Here is a 19,570-nt window from a genome sequence, read left to right as displayed (position 1 = left end):
AGATAAGTCATGAGTTTGAGATAATAGGTCAAAATTTTGAGCTAAAAGTGTGATATAATAAGTCATGGGTTTGAGATAATAAGTCAGAAATATGAGATAAGTCACAAGTTGGAGAGAACAACTCCAGAGAACAACTCCAAAAAAAAAAAAAATCATTCTACGGTAATTCAAAACTATTACATAAGTCAGAATTCTGAGATAGTCATTATTATGAAATAAAATATAATGCCCATGTTAGAGTGTATTATACTGCCCGAGTGAGTGTTTTATTCTGCTTGAGTGAAGCATAACAAATGAAAGCAAGATGTGATTTTTAAAATTTAATGAGATTTTACATTTATAGTGTCATTTTGAACTTTTTTAATTGTTATTTAACAATATATTGTGTAATTAGTTTTTAATGCCTGAGAAATTACTCAAAAAAAAAAAAAAAAAACAACAACCCAGGAACATTTCTACACCTTCACTTTCATTAGAAATTCCAAGATCTATGTATATAAATGCTTATGTAAATTAGAAGCACCTCAGACCCCACCCCTTTCCATGGTTACCTTGGATATGCTGTGCTATAGTAAAAATTTTGACATAATAAGCCAAAATACAGTATGCTATGCTTTTTTTTTTTGCTTCTACCTGTGGAAATTCATACATTCTTATGCAGATTAGACACGTCCCTAGACACAACTTTTATGTTTTTATTTATTTGTTCACAAAAATCAGGGACTTGTTGACGTTTCAGAGCGCATAGCAACATTGCTCACTGCTAATATCCAACTGTAATGTTTTTTACTTATATGTTGGCACATGGCGAGACAGCTAGTTAAAACCTGGTAAACTAGCTCACATCTGTCACAGGTAGACTAGTCTCACAAGCCAGACTTGTAGCTATTGCTAGAGAGTCTGGTAGTTTTTCGTCAATAAATATGGCCAAGACGAAACAAGTCCCTATGACTGACATCGCAAATAACTGAGGAAGTATGTCGGCCTTTGTCCTCTGAGATTGGTAACTGTTGGGCAATAGTGGGGATCTAGATGAAGGAATGGAAAGAAAATGCTGACACCGTGCTGACCGCGCTGCATTTCTGCATCTGGGATTTTTCCAGTTTTTAAAAAACACACTGTCATGTTTAGGCCACGCCCACTTTAGGTTTAAATCTTAATGCAGCTACGGATATTTGGAGCACTATACATACAGATACAGACAGTGTGATTAGAGGAACCCATGTGATGCACACATACTAGACACGATAAACCATATACCATGTCTCAACTATGCCACTTATTTTGTCCGGGGTTTGCACAATGTTTCGTTCAGAACGTATTTTATTCCCAGCGAAAACTCAGGATGAATATAGAATTTCATTGGTCTGTTCTTGCTATCTCTAACAAAAGCCTTTTTGAATAGAATTTTTCACTTTACTAACCAGAATGGCCATTCCACAGTTCCCAGTTTCATTCTTTCTGCTGATCCCTTTTGCTTGAATCCTTGGATGGTGATGGTGGCAGGAGTGGTGGTATCTATCAAAATGGCCTAAAAGAGGATGAAGTACACTTTTATTGATCTCTATCTCCCTTCTTTCTATATTTCCCTCTCTTCTCACGAGAGCACCATCGCTCAGAAAGAAAGATACTTTTTTTCCAAATTGTCTTGAGCCCTCCATTCGTTTTATAACACACAGTTACACAACAGGTTTCCGAGTGTATGATGAGACCTTCCCATTTGAAGCAAATTGTTTGCTGAAACTTTTTCAATGTTTGCACCTCCTGGGGTCGGCTCAGTTGACACCTTTCAGAAATCTGAGGCGCACATCAATAGCGGCGCCAATGGAGCCAATCTCCAACGAACAAAGCCACCCACACTTCTCCGACAACTTCTCAGCGCTGGTAATTGCTTCCAGCGTCAAACCCTCGCAAAAGACCTTGACTGTGTACAGCAGCCCCCGATGAATCAAGGCCACAGAGAGTGCACTAGGGAAGGGACCCGGCCGATCACACTAGATTCAACAAATTAATTTTTCTTAACATTTGGGCTCACGTTTCAACCCACAGCTGCTACCTTCTGCAAAATTGTCCACCCCTGAATACCATACCGCTGAGATGAGATTCTTTGATAAGAAAGAGAGGCGCCCATTGCAGGTCAATCGAGACGGCTTGGCAGAATATACACTCTAAGAAAAAAAAACAGTACCTTTCCTTATTGCTTTGGTGGTACCATTATCTATTGTACTTTCAATGTGTATCTTTCACCTTGGAATATGGATATATTCATTCATTCATTCATCTTCAGTAACCATTTATCCTGGTCAGAGTCCAGCGCCTATCTCAAGGACGGAATACACCCTGGAAGGAATGCCAGCCCACCTCAGGGCACCATGCACACACTCATTCATTCGCATGTTTTTTACAGTGGGAGGAAACCAGAGAACCTGGGGAGAAACCCACGCAGACCCTGGGAAAACTCCACACGCTACAAAGACAGCAACTCTAGCTCAGGATTGAAGCCAGGAGCTGTGAGGCACCATCATGCTTCCCAATGTGGACATAGTGTATCTTTAAAAAAGATTTATGGTTTAGAATTTGACCATAATTACCTTTTAGAGCTAGATCTAATGACGCGCATATGTAGCTCTTACGACACACAGACCAATGTAATGCACAATAGCAGCTTTGGAAACAAAAGGCAGATTATTAAATTGACTGAAAATGAGGGTTGATAGAAAGAGAAAGAGAGACAGAGCCAGAGAGGTACACTACATGCACACTTCTAGGTGAAAGTTAAATACTAAAGGTACAAAAGATGTATGCTTGAAGGTAGCAGACCATCAACACAGAAAGGTAGAGTTTAGTACCCTTTTTTCTGAGACTGGACTCTCCACATTTTTCCATAGTTTCCATAGGTCTTTCATTCTCTTCAAAGCTTGCAAAGAAGCCAGAGAAGGTCCCTCTTTTGTTTTTGAGGTGTTATTTTCCTGAATGGTTGGTTTGCATCATGATGTGGTAGCTTTGCCCATTTCCCCCCATTCCTCCTCCTCCTTTTGGGTCTTGGAGGGATGGTCTTGCCCTGGGTCTAGCTAATTGTGCGGAGTTCAGGAAGACCATCATTAGCACTCAATCTCAGCCACACATGGTCACCAGATGTGCGACTGCCCATAGTGAACTGCCACGTTTTGTCTTTTGTCTCTCTCTCTCTTTGGCTCTATCTCTCCCTCTTTCTCTCTCTGTCATCCCCCCACTTTTTTTCTCCAACTTAATAATCTGCCTTTTGTTTCCGCAACTGCTATTGTGCGTTAAGTCGGTCCATGCGTCATAAGAGAAGTCACTCAGCGCTGAATGGAATTCTTTGTCACAAAGAAGCAGAGAGTGCACGAGCCTGAGTCGGGGTGGGGAGTACGGGGATTTCATGTGTCCCTCTGGTATTTTTATGACTTGTTTGTGCAGTTTTAAGAAATGCACATTGTAGCCCAGGGGAAAGAGACATACCACCTTTCAGTAGCCATGATGGATGTGCTTTGTGTGATTTCATACACTGGTATTCATGGTAATTCACACAAAATTAGCACGCAAATGTGAATCTTGAGGTGTACATGCCATATATAGTTATTAAACATGATGACTAGCTGGAGAAAGTGCTTCTTTAGAGCTTAGTAAAGAGGTAACACAATGACGCAAGGGTTTTTCTGTATCTGTATTTAAACCCGAAGTGGCCGAAGCCAGAAAGCTCTGTGTTTCTTAATTTGATAAAATTAAACATGAACCCTACCAGTATCACTGGAAAATCCCAGATGTTGGAATGCAGCAGTGTCGGTCTGGTGTGCGAATTCTGGCTCTGACAGCTACATCACTCCAGGTCATAATTAGTTTTAACTAGAGATGAGAGCAGGACTGTTTTTATGAACGTAGTCGTTATTTGTCTCACAAACTTGTTTGTTGCATCTGTTGCGGAATCCCAGTCCCGATGCACATCTTGCACATCTCTAGCCTCAACCAGCAGAACAAAACAAATAGTGCATCTCCCATTTATATCTGTATTTATATCTGTTTATCCCAAATAACGTATTTGTATTCGGTTACATCATTAGTCTAGGTTGAAAGAACATCAAGGATAGTCGAAGGCACTAGTATTCTCGTTTGATCTTCCTAACAAAACACAGCACTAAGCTAATGTCATGCAGTGTCATGCCTTTTAATCAGCTCTAAACATCGCCGTCTCATTGCACATGACCGCTAGAGGATGACAATGGCCTTATTGTTAGAGTTCAAACATGCAAAGCTCATTGGTTTTTTTCATCCTGAATAGGACAAAAGCGGAAAGAACAGTAAGATAAAGAGGGCACTGATGACCTGGAGATCACTGTCCCTCCTCTCTCAGATTGTTCACACGGCTTTTTGTCTCTATTCTCAGCAAGAAATCGGAGTTTGCTGGTTTTTTTTCTCCTCTTACTACATGCATGTAGGTATTTGCAATGCTGGTCAGACCAAAAAAAAAAAAAAAAAAAAAAAAAAAAAAAAGCGACCTTTTCCTCAAGGTAATGCTCCTATTTCTCAGTAGCCACGGTTACCATGGCACTGTTTACAAACACACTTTCCCCTTCCCAACCTCCATGTCTACTTGCAGGGAGGTGAGTGCTATCGATTCACAATCGAACGCACATTACTCTGTTTGGAAGCTAATGCACTTTCGACAAAACCCAAAGAAAGAGAGAAAGGGAAAGGGTAAAAAAAGCGCACTTAGATGTACACACATTCACACACACTCACACAGCAGCAGGGGAAAAAAAAAAAAACAGTCGGAGAGTGCGTTACGTGGAGAGAGAAAAAGGCTTCCATTGAGCAGAAAAGCATGTTCCCAGGGTGGAAATCAATTAAAATGAACTTTTAAATGATGTGACGCGACCACAGAGTGACTGTACAGAGGAGAGCCACTGCTGCGCTCAGAGCGAGCTTAGAGGTCCGTCTGCACCATTGACTGCTGGGAAAAGTGGCCCAGTAATAGCGAGATCAGTGGGGGCACTCAGGGGCGCAGTCTAGGTCCAATTTCATTGTCCGCAGCTTCTCTGTTTTGGTTCTCTTCGGCTAGCTGGTGCTGGAAAAAAAAAATCTTGCACAAAGATTATTGTCATCAAGGTGCTTAGAAGGAATTGGGTTAAAATTAGGGATACATTGATATCATGCTCATTTACTCATACTCGTACTCATAAAAAAATGCCTTGATACCAGCGTCTGATACCGCATGATACTATGTGTACGTTGTCGTGCTATTGAACAGCCTACGTGAAGTGACAGTAATCTGGAGGTAGGATTAATGACGTTAATCAAAGCAAATATCAAGAGGAAGCATTACAGCATCTTCCTACAATACAAGTGACCTGATCTCGTGGTGTTTAAATGGTATCTTTAATAGAGAGCGCGAGTGCGGCTGACCTGAGAGCGTCATCTGTGAGTGAGGTCATTATAAATTGAGCACAAGGGGTTGTGAATTTGTAAAGATGTTTTGCGAGTGCAGAGCAGTGAGAGCACTTCATTTCTGCGAGCACTGAGCACTGAGTCATGTGCGCTTCTGGTCTACACATAAACCTCAGCACAAGATGTTTATTGCTAGCAGCACAACATAAATAGATTTAATTAAAATGTTCTGTGACATTCCTGATTGATTAATATTCAATTACTCATTTTGGTATCATGAGGTAAAAGTCTTGGCCCTCTTGTGGAGATCATTTTATAACCACAAGGCCTTTAGAAGGGAGCTCAAACACCAGGCGCTTTTGTGCATCAACTTCCGGAGTTGCTGCATCACACGGTCTGTATGATCGCGAGCAGGCTGTACCTGCTCGGTGCGTAGGAGCAGCGCCATTTCAAACAGGAGGTTCGTGTTAAATGAAACATGTTCAGCGCTTGCAGGTAATTACATCTACGCGTTAGACTTTAATTAGTCGACTCCGCTGGGACCGATCCACTGACACTAATTAAACGTAGTCAATCCGAAGCTTCTCACTCGCACACCTCCCCCCTCCCTACTTACCCCCTCTTAGCAAGCTGCCTGCCAGGTGAGGCCGTGTGTGTGTGTGTGTGTGTGTGTGTGTGTGTGTGTGTGGTTGGTCTGTCAGCTTCTCAAGGCAGCTTTTAATCTCTCAGCCTCTGCCCTTTGACTGTCGAGTCCTCCTCTGTTGATTCCCAAGCTCGGGCATGGTTACAGTACTAATTTACTGGCCCGCTGTTTGAGTCGGTTCTAATTAAGGCCAAATACAGCAGGGTTGAGGTCTGCCCTATATATTACACACTTTCTTAGTTTGATTTAACCCCTTTTTATAGTTCGAGTGCAAGCTAGATGGTGGGGGGTGGCGGAGTGTACCAATTCTGGAAGGTGGGGGTGGCAGGGTGGGGACAATGGCAGGGTGCGGGGCATTGATTTGAACCATACCTCGACGCATTCCTCAAACAAAACACAATGAAGTTCATTATCCTGGAGGCCTCGCCTCCCCTCCACCTCGACCCCTTTCCTCTCGTCTTGCCCCCCCTTCACAAAGAGCCTTTCACTCGCTAACGTCGTCTAAAGTCCTCCATCTCACCCTTACCTTAAACACACACACACACACACACACACACACACACACACACTGACACAATACCTCCACACCCTTTGCACATAGGAACCCACCTATACTTACTTACAAGAACTGTGTCCTGTTGAACAGAGAGCAAGATAAGAAGCGACTCAGAGACAAAACACACACACACACACACACACACACACACACACGGTTCAGCTCTTGCTCTTATCAGCAAGGCTCGATGTCTCCACGTAGGTCCTGAATGGAGAGCAATTCATCTTGCCTCCCTTTTACCCCCTTAAACGAGCTCTGATTAACCCAAAGTAGGCATATATTTACGTACAATAATAAAAAGAGCTGGATATACAGTAGATAAAGGGAAAACTGAGAGAACGTAGAAATTGGTCATGAAAAATACGCGTCAGAGCGTTTCCCTTGTTTACGACCCCAGTGGCGACGAATCCAAAATACGTTCCAGAGGCGTTTAGCTAACGAGAGCCATGCTTTCCCGCACGCCAGCGAGCAAATCAAGCGGCTTAATTATGATAATTGGCTGCAACTTCCTTTCTGATCCCACGCGAAACAAAGTGAAGCGGTATCACATAATGCTGCTCGTTTACGAGGTCGTCAGTCAACGGGCTTCGGCTAATTATGGCAGAAAGGAGGAGGACGATGAGGAAGAGGCTGGGGGAGTGTTTCAATTTCTCTTTGGACCAATGCAGCGATTTTTCACCAGCCGTTTGGGGTCGACTTAGTGTTTCCTCACTGGATGTTCGACATTTAGGATTGGTTTTATTTTTATATATATATATATATACATATGTGTGTGTGTGTGTGTGTGTGTGTGTGTATATATATACACACACACACACACACATCCCACTATAAACACTTTATCTTGAAATCAACTCTGTTTCCATTTAAAAGAAGAAGTCAATCTTCAATAACCTCAATTGTGAAGTGTGTGTGTGTCAGGGGAATGTTTTTATATCTTGGTGGGAACTAAATGTCCTCACAACGTTAGTAATATCTGACATTTGGCTGTTCCTCATGAAGAAAACTATTTTGTTATTTATTTATTTTTTACAAAAATTAACTGCAGCATCTTCCTGAGGTTAAGGTTAAGGTTAGATTTAGGTCAATGGAAGGTCCTCAAAGGATAATAAGACAAATGTCTGTGTGTGTGTGTGTGTGTGTGTGTGTGTGTGTGTGGAATAGGACTGATTGAATTAGAGTAATTAGAGGCAGCTCACAGTGTCAGTATTAATCACCCTGCAGTCTCATTACGAGCCCCGCACATCACGCCTTTCATCTCGTAATCATCCCACACTCACCAAGTCACACATATTAACCCATATTCTCTCTCTCTCTCTCTCTCTCTCTCTTTCCCTCTCACTCTCTGCCTCTTTGTCTCTCTCTCACACACATACACACACACAGACACACACACTAACCCTCGTCCTTTTTCAATGACTGTGTTTGCAGACGCATCCTGCTGTTGAACACACGCTCTCACACACCGAGGGGGAATGAAGACCGCTGAACCTGAAGACAGGTGAGCCATGCTGTACTCAGCGGCTCCCGCAGGGAACTCTGGGAGTTGGAGTTTACATAGTACTGTCTTGTTTAATTTCATGTCATTTCACCTATCACTCACACACACACACACACATATTTACGTACTAAGCATAGTACACAAAGCATTAGCATAGTGCACAGACTGAAGTACACAAAGCATAAGTATAGTACACACTGGGTAGTATATAAAGTGCAAGTGTAGTACACTATAGGAAAATAATTAACTTCAGTGACAGTAATGGGGTTGTTGATTATTTCCCTGTAACAGCACACCCCGTTGTGTTTATTACCTTATTCAAAACACCCACTTCACTGGACCAACACTAATTACTTTGGATATGTGGATATTCTAGTAACCAGATGCGACATTAATTACAACACAGCGTGAACTATAGATCACTGAACAATTCAGAAACCTTTGTCAGAGACTAATTTAACATGTTATTTATTATTTCTGGAAACGCCACTGCGCTGAATTGTGTTACTACATGGGTAGGTTTGTCACAACAGCGACATTCCCGTTCTTTAATTAGGCTTTATTGTTTTCACAAACCCGTGATACGGATCAACATCTTTAAAAATCTGGGCTTGACATTCATCTCTAAATGATAATAATTATAACGAGGGGAAAAAAAACATTATAATAACCTGATACCAAATAATCAAAACACTGAAGTGGTCCTGAGTTTAAATACGCTAACCTTTTTACCTCATTAGCTACTCACCTGATAATAAAGACAAACAAGCTAACCGCATTCTTGTTTATTTCTCCGCCATTTCATCTCTGAATGTGAGGAAAACTTCCTAATAAGGTATGACATGAAAACAAGGGGGGAAGGAAGACAATCACAGCGCCTTTGCGTGGAATATGTGTGTTTTAATGAATGCAGGTCGGCTTAATGATGGCGAGGAGACTTCAAACGGCGGATTGATTCATCCTTCATGCTGTTTAATACGCGCTTATGCAAACTCAGATCCTTCAGACCTCCCATGGCCTCACAGCCAACTTTAGTGTCTTCCTTTATACTCATCCATTTACATTTATGGCATTTGGCAGACACCTTTATCCAGGCTGACTAAAATTTATCTCATTTAATACAACTGAGCAGTTGAGGGTTAAGGGTCTTGCTCAAGGGCCCAGCATTGGCACCTAGGCATTGCTGGGACTTGAACTCACAACCTTCTGATCTTGCACCTTATTTGTTGTTTTGTTTTTTTTATTTTGTAGCACCATGTAGCAGCTGGAAGAATCTGTATTTTGGCAAAAATGACTAGTTTCTTAAATTGTTGTCGCATTTCCGTCTATCATTGTTCCATTACTATGATAGCAAGCATGTCCGTAATATAGTATTATAGTCCTTCAAAATTCACTTCCTGTCATCAGAAGGAAGTTCTACTGAATTTACGCTGATTTCGAGTTCTCCTTGGAAGTTCGTTCATACGAGTTCAGAGGTGGTGTGTGTTATGAAAAAAAATGAGGATGTGAGAAAACGTCATTTGTTTTTATATGTATCATCAATAAATTACACTAAATTTCATTGTACTACAAGGTGCAATGACAATAAAGGCATTCTGTCTATTCTATCAATGAAGTTTAATTTGTCTTTCTGAAAGAAAACAAAGAACTGAAAAGTTAACAAACATAACTGTCACTTAAATTGTCACGTTCATATTGAAAGCTGCCATGACTTTTTGTTACTGACACGCCCCCAACACTCGGGAAGTCAGGGATCATAGAAAAATACGAGTTCCTGAGTGGTAATTACGACACTGTGGTGGTGTTCATGTGCGTTCACCTCATAATTACGATATTTCCGACAGGACTTTAAGACAGCATTATATCTTGACTACGGACTCGGACGTGGGAAGTCTGAACTTGCAGGTTTGGAGCTACAAAATGGGGGAAAAACATGGACGCCTCCAGGAAAGCATCTTATCAACAAGCTAGCCAGCTAACATTACTGATTATGAGTTTATTTACTTTCTCAACCCACCAAACTGTATGGTCAGTTGAAATAGTGAAGTGATATTTTATTTATTCTTTATTTACAGTGAGAGCGGCCATTTTGACATGACTCGGGCTGTTCACCCTTCCGACTTTCCGAATAAGAATTCTAAATTCCGGGTGTTTTCTTTGTTTGTTTCCAGTTATATGTCGGAGTTACGTGCTTTAGTCGAACATAGCATTGCATGCGAGTAGGCATGTTTATGACAAATGTATCAATGGTTAATTTTTTTTTACTTCACAGTGTCTCTTTGTGCCTGAGTGAAAACAGTACATCTAATTACACTTTAAAACACACACATACTAAAATACTAGCTTACTAGTAAGCTTAGCTAATGTGACCTCTGCAGCAGTGGTGGTTAGCCAAAGTGGTTAACTAAGAAACTAGCAACTAGCAACTCTTAGGCATACTCTTGTATTGTGTAGTTAAAAGACAGTATCTGCGTTCACTAGGATGTTAGCTAATGTTAACTATTATGGTATTCTGTAGTTAAAAATCAGTAGTTTACTAGCAATCTAGCAAGCATCTAGGAAGTTATCCAAATCAGGATATCTAGGAAGCTAGCTAATGTTAGCCTCCCTGTTGTACTGTGTAGCTACTAAGTAGTCTATTTTGATACACTTACTGTTAGCTAAGTTGTCTACCATGCTAGCTAATGTTAGATAGCAGCAGCTAAACTCTACGTGCAATTAGCATTTATGCTTTAACCAAGCTCGCTGTTACTAGCTCTACAGGAAGTAGAATGTTACAGTTGTACGGTTGTTTACTGCTGTTCACTATCATTCTCTCTCCCTTTTAGCTGTGTATTAAACCAACAGGACCGTCTGCATGTGTATACATGCATGTATCTGGTAGTGTGTGTGTGTGTGTGTATGATGTGTGTTTCACATGCTGGTGAGAAGCAGATCATTATGTGTGCCTGCATTCGAGTCATTTTTATTTAAGAAACCAGACAATGGGCTGTTGATTGAGGGGAGAAAAGGAGGAGGTTGACAATGGGGTTCTGTGCCTCCGAATGCAGCACCATTCTGCCCCTTCGGCTTTAAAAAAAAAAAAAAAAAGGGCCCCGGCTCATTGTGGCTGTGCCGAGACGCACACACACAACGGGGTGAGAGGGGAAAAAAAGCAGCGCTGCTTAGGAGGAGGAATATTTTGCCGTGGTATGTCATTATTTTGCAAATTTCTATTATCTCATCATGTTGTCTTCATTGTAATTGCGGCTAATTAGAGGGCTAGTTAGAGGCCCGGGCTTTGAGGCCCGGCTTTGGCGTGAATGGCGCGCCGCGATTAGCCCTCTCCACCGGAGGAAGCGGAGAAAAGAGAAAGAGATTAATCCGGTTACCTTGGCGACACTCGCTTCCATCTGCGAGGAACAATGCAGTTTTGTTTCTTTGGATCAGTCGGGATCAACAGAACGGCGAGCTCTCGGCCCGAACAATGCCGAATTCTGTCTAACTGGCTTCCACCCCCACCTCCACCCCCTCCACCCCCTCCACCCTAAGTGCCTCCCTCTCTCTTTAATACACTCCTCCTTCTTTTCTCCATGTCGATCCACCTCTTCGTTCTTCGCTTCTCCACGTCTGTCTGATCTCTTGACGCCACTGACAGTAGCTTAAAAGTCTTTCGTCTTCACATGTGTGAGTGTGTGTGTGTGCGCATGTGTGTGTGTGTTGTGGCCGCTCAGGACCAGGCAGAGATTTGTCAGAGGTCAAGACCTTGTCACACACATCCTGGAGGTTCATCCCCAAATCCCCCCTCTGGGCTGAAAAGCACTTAATGAAATAATACACCCGAGCGCAGACCCGGATCCAGAGCTCCACTGAATAACCCAAGCAGTGAGCCGTGAATTGTACAGTAGACAAGTTTCGCTTGAAGTAAATGAGAAGCTTTTGTTTTGTTTTTTTTTTCTTTTATCCCTCCCTAATGAAATAAAGACTCGTAAACAATTAAAGTAAAAAAAAAAAAAAGAAAAGAACGAAAGAAAGCAGCAACCCCACTGATCGCATGTGACCTCTTCATTGTGATGAGGAGTTTGTGAGGGTTGGAAGAAAACGAAAATGAAAAAAAAAAATCTCCATCTGCTGCTCTGCAGAACCAGAATGAGAGACGGATAGAGAAAGAGAGAGAAGTAGAGAGAGAGAGAGAGGGAGAATGAGGAACGATTGAGAGAGCGGTAGTGACATCTGGTCCCATGGGCACGACAGTCGACAGTAAAAATCCATGCAGATCACACACACACAGAGTACACTCCTGTTCCAGCACACTGCATGCTGTCTGTATGTGTGTGTGTGTGTGTGTGTGTGTATGTCAGACCAACCAAGAGTAACCGTGCCATTTGCAGGCTCTCGCACCATAAAGTGTCTTTACTACTGTTAAGACGTAAGACGTCCACGTTTGTTCACACAGCAGGCGAAAACTTGATTTCGTTCTCTGCTCACATGTGCATATTCATTACAAAAACTCAGGAATGCATACACTAAAAGAATGTTTGCTACTTTTCTAATATTAATTGTCTGTTAATTCTAAACTACATGTTCCGTATACCCACTCAAGCTTTATTCCCAAGCAGGAAGACATCAAGTCATGCCTGAGTCCAAAAGTTATATTTGCTTTAGTTTCAGTGTGTAGAGGTTGATCATCTGGACCATACATGTATCATTCGCTGTCCTACATATCCCATAATGCACCAGCTGAGATGCTGCAGCGAAGTCTGGACAAACGTGGCAATGAAAAGCACCAGGCAGAAGGAGCAGTTTGTAACTTCATTCATTCATTCATTCATTGATTTTTCTTCTGTAGCCATTTTATCCTGGTCAGGGTAGCGGTGGATCCGGAGTCTATCCCGGGAATACTAGACGCGAGGTGGGAATACTTCCTGGTTTGCTAGTTCACACGCTCATTCACACGTACAATGTGGCAATTTAGCATAGCCAGTCCACTTAGTCCATCGATGTCTAAAAGCACGTCTACAACATGATACTGTCCTGAAATCCTGGCTTGATATCAGATCCGATTTGAGCTTTTATCCGATTCATTCCACTGGCTTATATTTTATACTACAAAATCGTGTGATGTCGAGTGACATCGAGAGTTTGGACGTCAATTTCGGATCAGTATCAGGTATTGTATGATGCTGATGCTGAAATAGGGGCACTGAAACTGGTGTTATATCACAAATTAAAGAAGTAGAATAAATATTGGCGTGAAATATCACGTAAAAGAAAATGGATGTCAGTAATAGACACTCAGTCTTGGTCTGAGTGAGGAGTTCTGCTTCAACAATCATTTCCCTGCAAGTTTGTGTAGGTTTCTTATCAACTTTTACCTGATGTTGTTGAAACTTTGCTTAAGAGAGGAAGGAGAGTCGAGGGACCGGTGTCTACCCACCCATGTGAGTGTGTGTGTGAGTGTGTGTGAGTGAGTGTGTGCTTATCTTTTTACGAAACGTTTTCCCCATGTCGTGTTCCAAGTGCTGTCAAACTGCACGGCCCGACGGTACACTACTCGTAATTTTCCCATGTCATCTCTTTCCAAATCTCTTCAAAGGTTCGGGAAAGATTGGCGCCGTCTTTTTCCTTGGCGGGTTTTGGCTCGAGGTGGCAAGGAGAAGCAGAAGGATGCAGCGAGAGAAAAACACACAGAGAGACAAAGTGTGTGCTTTAAAAAAAAAAAAGGCCTCTGTCGAGCTGCGTTTTCAGATGTGACTCCAATTGCACACATCTGCTGCGCACGGTGCATCTGTTATTTAGCGACTGAAGAGCTGACAGCAAACATCCTCATTATTGTAGCGCTGCTCTTTATTCATTCATTCGCTCTGTCTCGCTTTCTCTCTCTCTCTGTCTCTCTCACCAGGCACACAATGGCTAATCATCTGGTGTGCTTGGAGTGCCGGTATTGTTGAGGAGTAAATTGATGGCTTGATGTACTGTGGCCTTTTTTTTTTTCCCCCTCGCAGTTACCGTCTCGTCTTATCGGTGAGGCCACGAAGACACGCGTGGTGGAGGTGAAATGGCTTTGATTCTTCTTCACGTTCATAGAGAAGACTTACGTGAGCGTGGTACGGTCATTACAGCGAGCCCCATCATGGCCGTGCCCTTTTTAAATGGCGGCGTTTATCACGCTGTGTCATCGATCCACTGTAGCAGCCATTGTTTGATTTCTACTCATGTGGCCACCCCTGGCTCCTCTGAATAAACACACACACACACACATACACACACATACACACACACACTTTTCACAATTCTCTACCAACAAAGTGCCAAGTCCTAATTTCAAACATTTCTGCAGGTTCAGCTTGAGCACCAAAATCGTCAAAAAGCGATGAAACTGGTGTGGAGGTGGAGTTACGTTGTCTCCATGACAACAACTCAAGTAGAAATTCCGTACGAATCGCTCACTGATCCGATATTCACAGCTTCGGAAATCAGCTCAGAATTTACAAGTGGTGGTGAATAAATGTTTCTCAATATGGCAGAACCTCTAGCTACTCTTTAGTTATTAACTAGCTGTTGCTTGGTGTCTGTATTTCCGAGTTGCCTAGCAACAGCCACTTGAACAATGAGTGTATCATATTTTTTTGCCTTTCTTTGTCAAACGCACAAAAATTCACAAATTCACGAGTTCCTTCTGAACACCCTGAGTGGCCTGAGACAAAATCCACAGATGTTTGGATAGCGATAGTGATTTATCAGCACATCTGGGGTAAATTTTGATGTTCTCAGTTATTTTACCCCGTATTTTATTCACTGTGATTCTGCTATTACACTATTTTTTTACCTAGCTGTAGCTTGGCGTCTGTATATCCCAGTTGCCTAGCAACAGTGTTCTCATGACTGTGACCATTCAGTGGTATGCATATTGTGTTTTTGCTTTTTAATCTCAAAAACCCAAATTTGCAAAATCACAACTTCCTTCTAAACACACTTAGTGACTCGAATAGAATTTTGGTTAGCGAAATTTTTTTTCTCGTTTTTTTTTTTTCACGGCAAGCTAAATTTGAGCTAAGCTTTAGTCATCAAACAAACTAAACAGAACTTTTGCTAAAGCAATTGCCGAGTAAAACTTCATTTGTGAAGTTACAGTACCTACTGGGAATAAATATGTAACATAACTCACTCGTCTAGCGTGATCATTCCCCATGCCGCTATCTCTGTAGTGAAGGATCTGACTTTGGATCGTAAAATATATTCTCAAAACCAAAAGTAGTGCGACATCCAGTGCTTTAGTAAACGCACACATCTGCTTATATACTGTAGCACTTCTTGATTCGCTAGTTCCCTTAACAAGCTGCTAACACTAGCTACATTAGCTACATGCACCGTTATTCTCCAAACATGAGATTTAATCTTGGTACCATTAGAAGATTCATTAAACTGATAGATAATCTGTTCATTTTATGTTATTTTCAACAACCAGTGCATCCTTTCTCGCAAACTTCTCACTGTCCATTTAACGATCACACTTAGATTGTTTCTGCTGAGACGGAAATCATTTAAAACAGTGTGATTAACAAGCTGAACACGCGCTCCTCGTCGTTATGGTAACCATACATGCATACAAACAATCGGAATGATTTCACTCAAGTACTAAGAACGTAGCCATTGTAATGACGTGGTTCGGATAAGAGTGCAGTGGAGTGGCTCGGAGCTGAGGGACAGCTGTGCTGTGTTTACGATTGTATGGTGGTGATGTCGTCAGAGCTGCATTCTGGGAAAAACAGCTTAGCACCAGGCTTAGGACGAGGACAAGCCATGCCAGGTGAATAGGAGAGAGGGGGGAATGAGGTGGAGGGCATTAAGGAGAAGAGATGAGAAGAGAACGACTCCATGTTCTCCACCGAATCCATGATCACAAGGTTGCTGAAATTGGTTAACAGTCTTGCCTAGGTACCACGAATAACAAACAAACAAATGTGGGCGGAGCTAGAAATGGTGCAGATCAGTGATTAGTCGAATACGATCATCACAGAATTGTCCGGATTCATTTTTATAACTAAAGAGGCTTGTTGTTGTTTTTGTTGTTCGTTTGTTTGTTTCTTAAATGCTGCTCAATGTTAAGTCAGCAATTTTTTACGTAAAATTTTATTAAAGAATATTTCTATTTTCATTTTTATTTACATTTCTACTTCTACATCTCATCATTATTTCTTTTTACTAGACCCTTAATTACATCGGTCATTTTTTACACATGTACAGTTTTTTTTTAAAGAAATATTTCTATTATTATTGTATTACTAATACGTCTCTATCTATATTTTTTAAAACAAAGTTATTCATTTATTATCCATTATCCAAAATTATCCACTCAATTTATTCAAGAATTTTCTTCAGGATCTTCCTTTAAAAAAAAAAAAAAAAAAAAAAAAAAAAACAAATGTGGCTTTAAGAGACAACATCACAAATACGTCATATAATTTAATTTAATTTAATTTCTGATTTGTTTTTTTATAATTTACCACAGCAATGCTTTCCTGTTGCTGATATTTAGCCCTGTTTTGCATTTACATCACCTGTGATCCGAGTAAAAACTCCTCTTCAAGTTATTTTAAACAACTTCCAGTATGTAATGTATTAAGCAGTGCACTATATCCAAGATTTGGATTTCAGCTATAGAAAGGGTGTAAGTCTTTCTTTAAGCACTTTAAGTTGCACTTAACAGTCTTTCTATTTTTTACTGAGAAATAAGTATTGGCACCCTGGGCTCACGTCGCACCATCAACATGTCTCGTGTCCACTAATTCACACTGGGAGGTAGATAATCATCCGTGCCATACATATTTTAATGTAAAATACACTATTTTTGAATGTTTCCTGTAAAATGAAACTCAGTTTGTGCATTTTGAGGAATATTTTATTAATCTTGCTTGTCACTAGTCACCATCTCACAACCTCCAGAGATCCTCTAACTTTCAAAAGGACTGTTATATGATTGGAAACGGACACAGATACTCGACAAGGGTGTGAATATTTCTGGATTCATACTAATATCTTGAAATACAGCTCTATACTGTCAAAAGTGGGGAAAAAAAGTGCTACTTAGAGCATCGCCATTGTGTGGAATCTGGCCAGTATACTGTACGTACTCCACAGAGAGCATATAGATCATAAGCATGACTGATAATTTGTGTCTCATCTTCATAATGCATTCATCTAATCTAATAATCATGGCACATCAGAGAACATCGAGGTCCTGGTACATTAAAAAAAAATCAAATAAACCTCTTTTTAAATGTAGGGTCAGCTCGAATTGAGCACAAAAAATACACACGTAAACACGTATGAGCGAACGGGACGTCCAGGGAGATCACGTTCCAAGAGGGAATTAGGGATCATTGAATATCAAAGCGTAAGTCTTAATGAGGAAGGAGAGCACCGGGCACAGGAGAGATGAGTGGGGGGAAAAAAAAAGTGAAAATATAGAGGGTGAATGAAAAGCAAATAAAAGAAAAGAAAAGCTGGGTCAAAACCTCATAAAGCTATCCGTCGGAGTAGGTGCATGTTCAGCGCCAAGCCTTTGTGTGGTTGTGGGAATGGGGTGAGGGTATTGTCCCACACACACACACACACACACACACACATACACACACAGCACTTGGCGATGCCCTCTGTGCCATCTGTAGCCTGTGCCCTGTGCCACCACCCCTCCCCCAACCAAACTGTTCTGCATTGATGGGCTTAACCATCTGTATGCCAGGCGGGAGCGCAGGAAATGGGTACTGTGCAGCACACACACACACACACACACACACACACATAATGCATACATGGCCTTGTGACATGTAGTATACCCCATGACAAAAGCCCAACAGACTGTCTCATGGAAAAAAAAGCCTTTGAAAACAATAGCTGCCAATAAAGCATGTAGAGAAAACGCATTTGCATAACACACTGAGCGTTTGTTTTTCTGGTATCCAAGACTTCATTTATCATCTATTAACTCATTTACTAATATATTTCCCCAGCTCCCCATTCCTCAAGCAATTTATCTACGTCTCGTGCATTAAGAAGTGCAGATAATAAAGCAAATGGCTGAAACCAGGATGTCATTTTCCCTCATATGGACTAACAAAACGTCTCACAGCAGAGACGTAGGATCAATGAGTCAATCTGCAATATGTTGTCCTTTAACCCCTGAAAGACAATGCAGACAAATCTTAAGCTTATGTTTCAAATACATTCATCAACGTGAGGGATGTGGCAGCAAATGAACTGATTCAGTAGACTACACATTTTCTACAAACTAAACAACACGTAGAGATTTGAATCCTGTGTTTCTTGTTTTGGGAATGCATGCGTTATGGATGTAACGTCTCTGAGCACGCACTCAACGAGTACTCAATTCAACCAGAGAACTCTTCTTCTCTTCTCTTCTCTTCTCTTCTCTTCTCCTTGTCTCTTCTTTTCACTTCTTGTCTCTTCTCTTCTCTTATTCTTGTCTCTTCTTTTCGCTTTTTGTCTCGTCTCATCTCTTCTCTTTTTATCTCTTTTCTTCTTCTCATCTCTTCTCTTATTCTTGTCTCTTCTTTTCACTTCTTGTCTCGTCTCATCTCATCTCTTTTTATGTCTTTTCTTCTTGTGTCTTCTCTTTTTATCTCCTCTCTTCTCTTCTTTTTTATCTCTTCTCTTCTCTTCTTCTTGTCTCTTCTTTTCGCTTCTCGTTTCTTCTCATCTCTTCTCTTCTTGTCTTGTCTCGTCTCATCTTTTCTCATCTCATCTTCTCGTCTCTTCTCTTTTTATCTCTTCTCATCTCTTCTCATCTCTTCTTGTCTCTTCTCTTCTCTCATTTTCTCTTCTTTTTTCTTATATTCTCTCAGTCAATTCTCCTACACAATAATTATTATGCTAACATAAATATTACCAGAGTATCTCTGGGATTTTAGTCCGTAATCTGTCATGACTGCACCTTCATGCATCTGGATACTAAGAGTACATCTCTTTTGTATAAAATGAGCAGTAGAAATAACACCATATATCTTTATCCTGTCTGAATTAACATTAACACTCTTTTAACACTCTATCTTCCCAGGGTTTTAGGTAAGTCACTGGGTTCCTAGCATAAATATATCTTAGATACCTTATGGCCATGTGACCCACTAATGATCTAGCGTGATGTGTGAAGCCACGCCTCCTACAACAAGCGCTTGTAAGAAGAGTCGATATAATCAGTTTCATGTCATAAAATAGTATGTAGTACGCATGGAACGTTTAATGTGACGCTTGCATATGTGTGTGTACTTTGTGAAGACATTTTGTGAAGACACGCCTCCATGTCTATCGTTCATCCCGGTAAGAATTACCTCAGACGTCAACGTTACTTAACAGAAACACATCCGGAAAATTATCTGAAAAGTACTATAGTCTCTTAACTTGTAGTTAGAAGCTAAGTGTCTCGTACAGCGTAATTATTTACTGCGACATCTTCATTAAAGTAAAATGG

The 19,570-nt window shown here is 41.1% G+C and overlaps 1 protein-coding gene across 4 annotated transcripts in view; it reads left to right on the top strand.

Annotated features, from left to right (window-relative positions):
• sox5 (SRY-box transcription factor 5) overlaps nt 1-19,570 on the top strand; it is a 242,769-nt gene that overhangs the window by 99,965 nt on the left and 123,234 nt on the right. For 3 of the 4 annotated variants that reach the window (XM_053241886.1, XM_053241887.1, XM_053241888.1), the window contains one exon: nt 8,034-8,103. The exons of the other annotated variant lie outside the window; for it this stretch is intronic. In XM_053241886.1, the coding sequence (XP_053097861.1) occupies nt 8,078-8,103 (26 nt within the window). In that variant the 5' untranslated portion in view covers nt 8,034-8,077. The remainder of the gene's footprint in view (nt 1-8,033; nt 8,104-19,570) is intronic. 4 annotated transcript variants of the gene reach the window in all.

Source organism: Pangasianodon hypophthalmus, chromosome 18, assembly GCF_027358585.1.
Source record: "Pangasianodon hypophthalmus isolate fPanHyp1 chromosome 18, fPanHyp1.pri, whole genome shotgun sequence".
Lineage (NCBI taxonomy): Eukaryota > Metazoa > Chordata > Actinopteri > Siluriformes > Pangasiidae > Pangasianodon > Pangasianodon hypophthalmus.
This window is presented reverse-complemented; position numbering and strand designations above follow the sequence as displayed.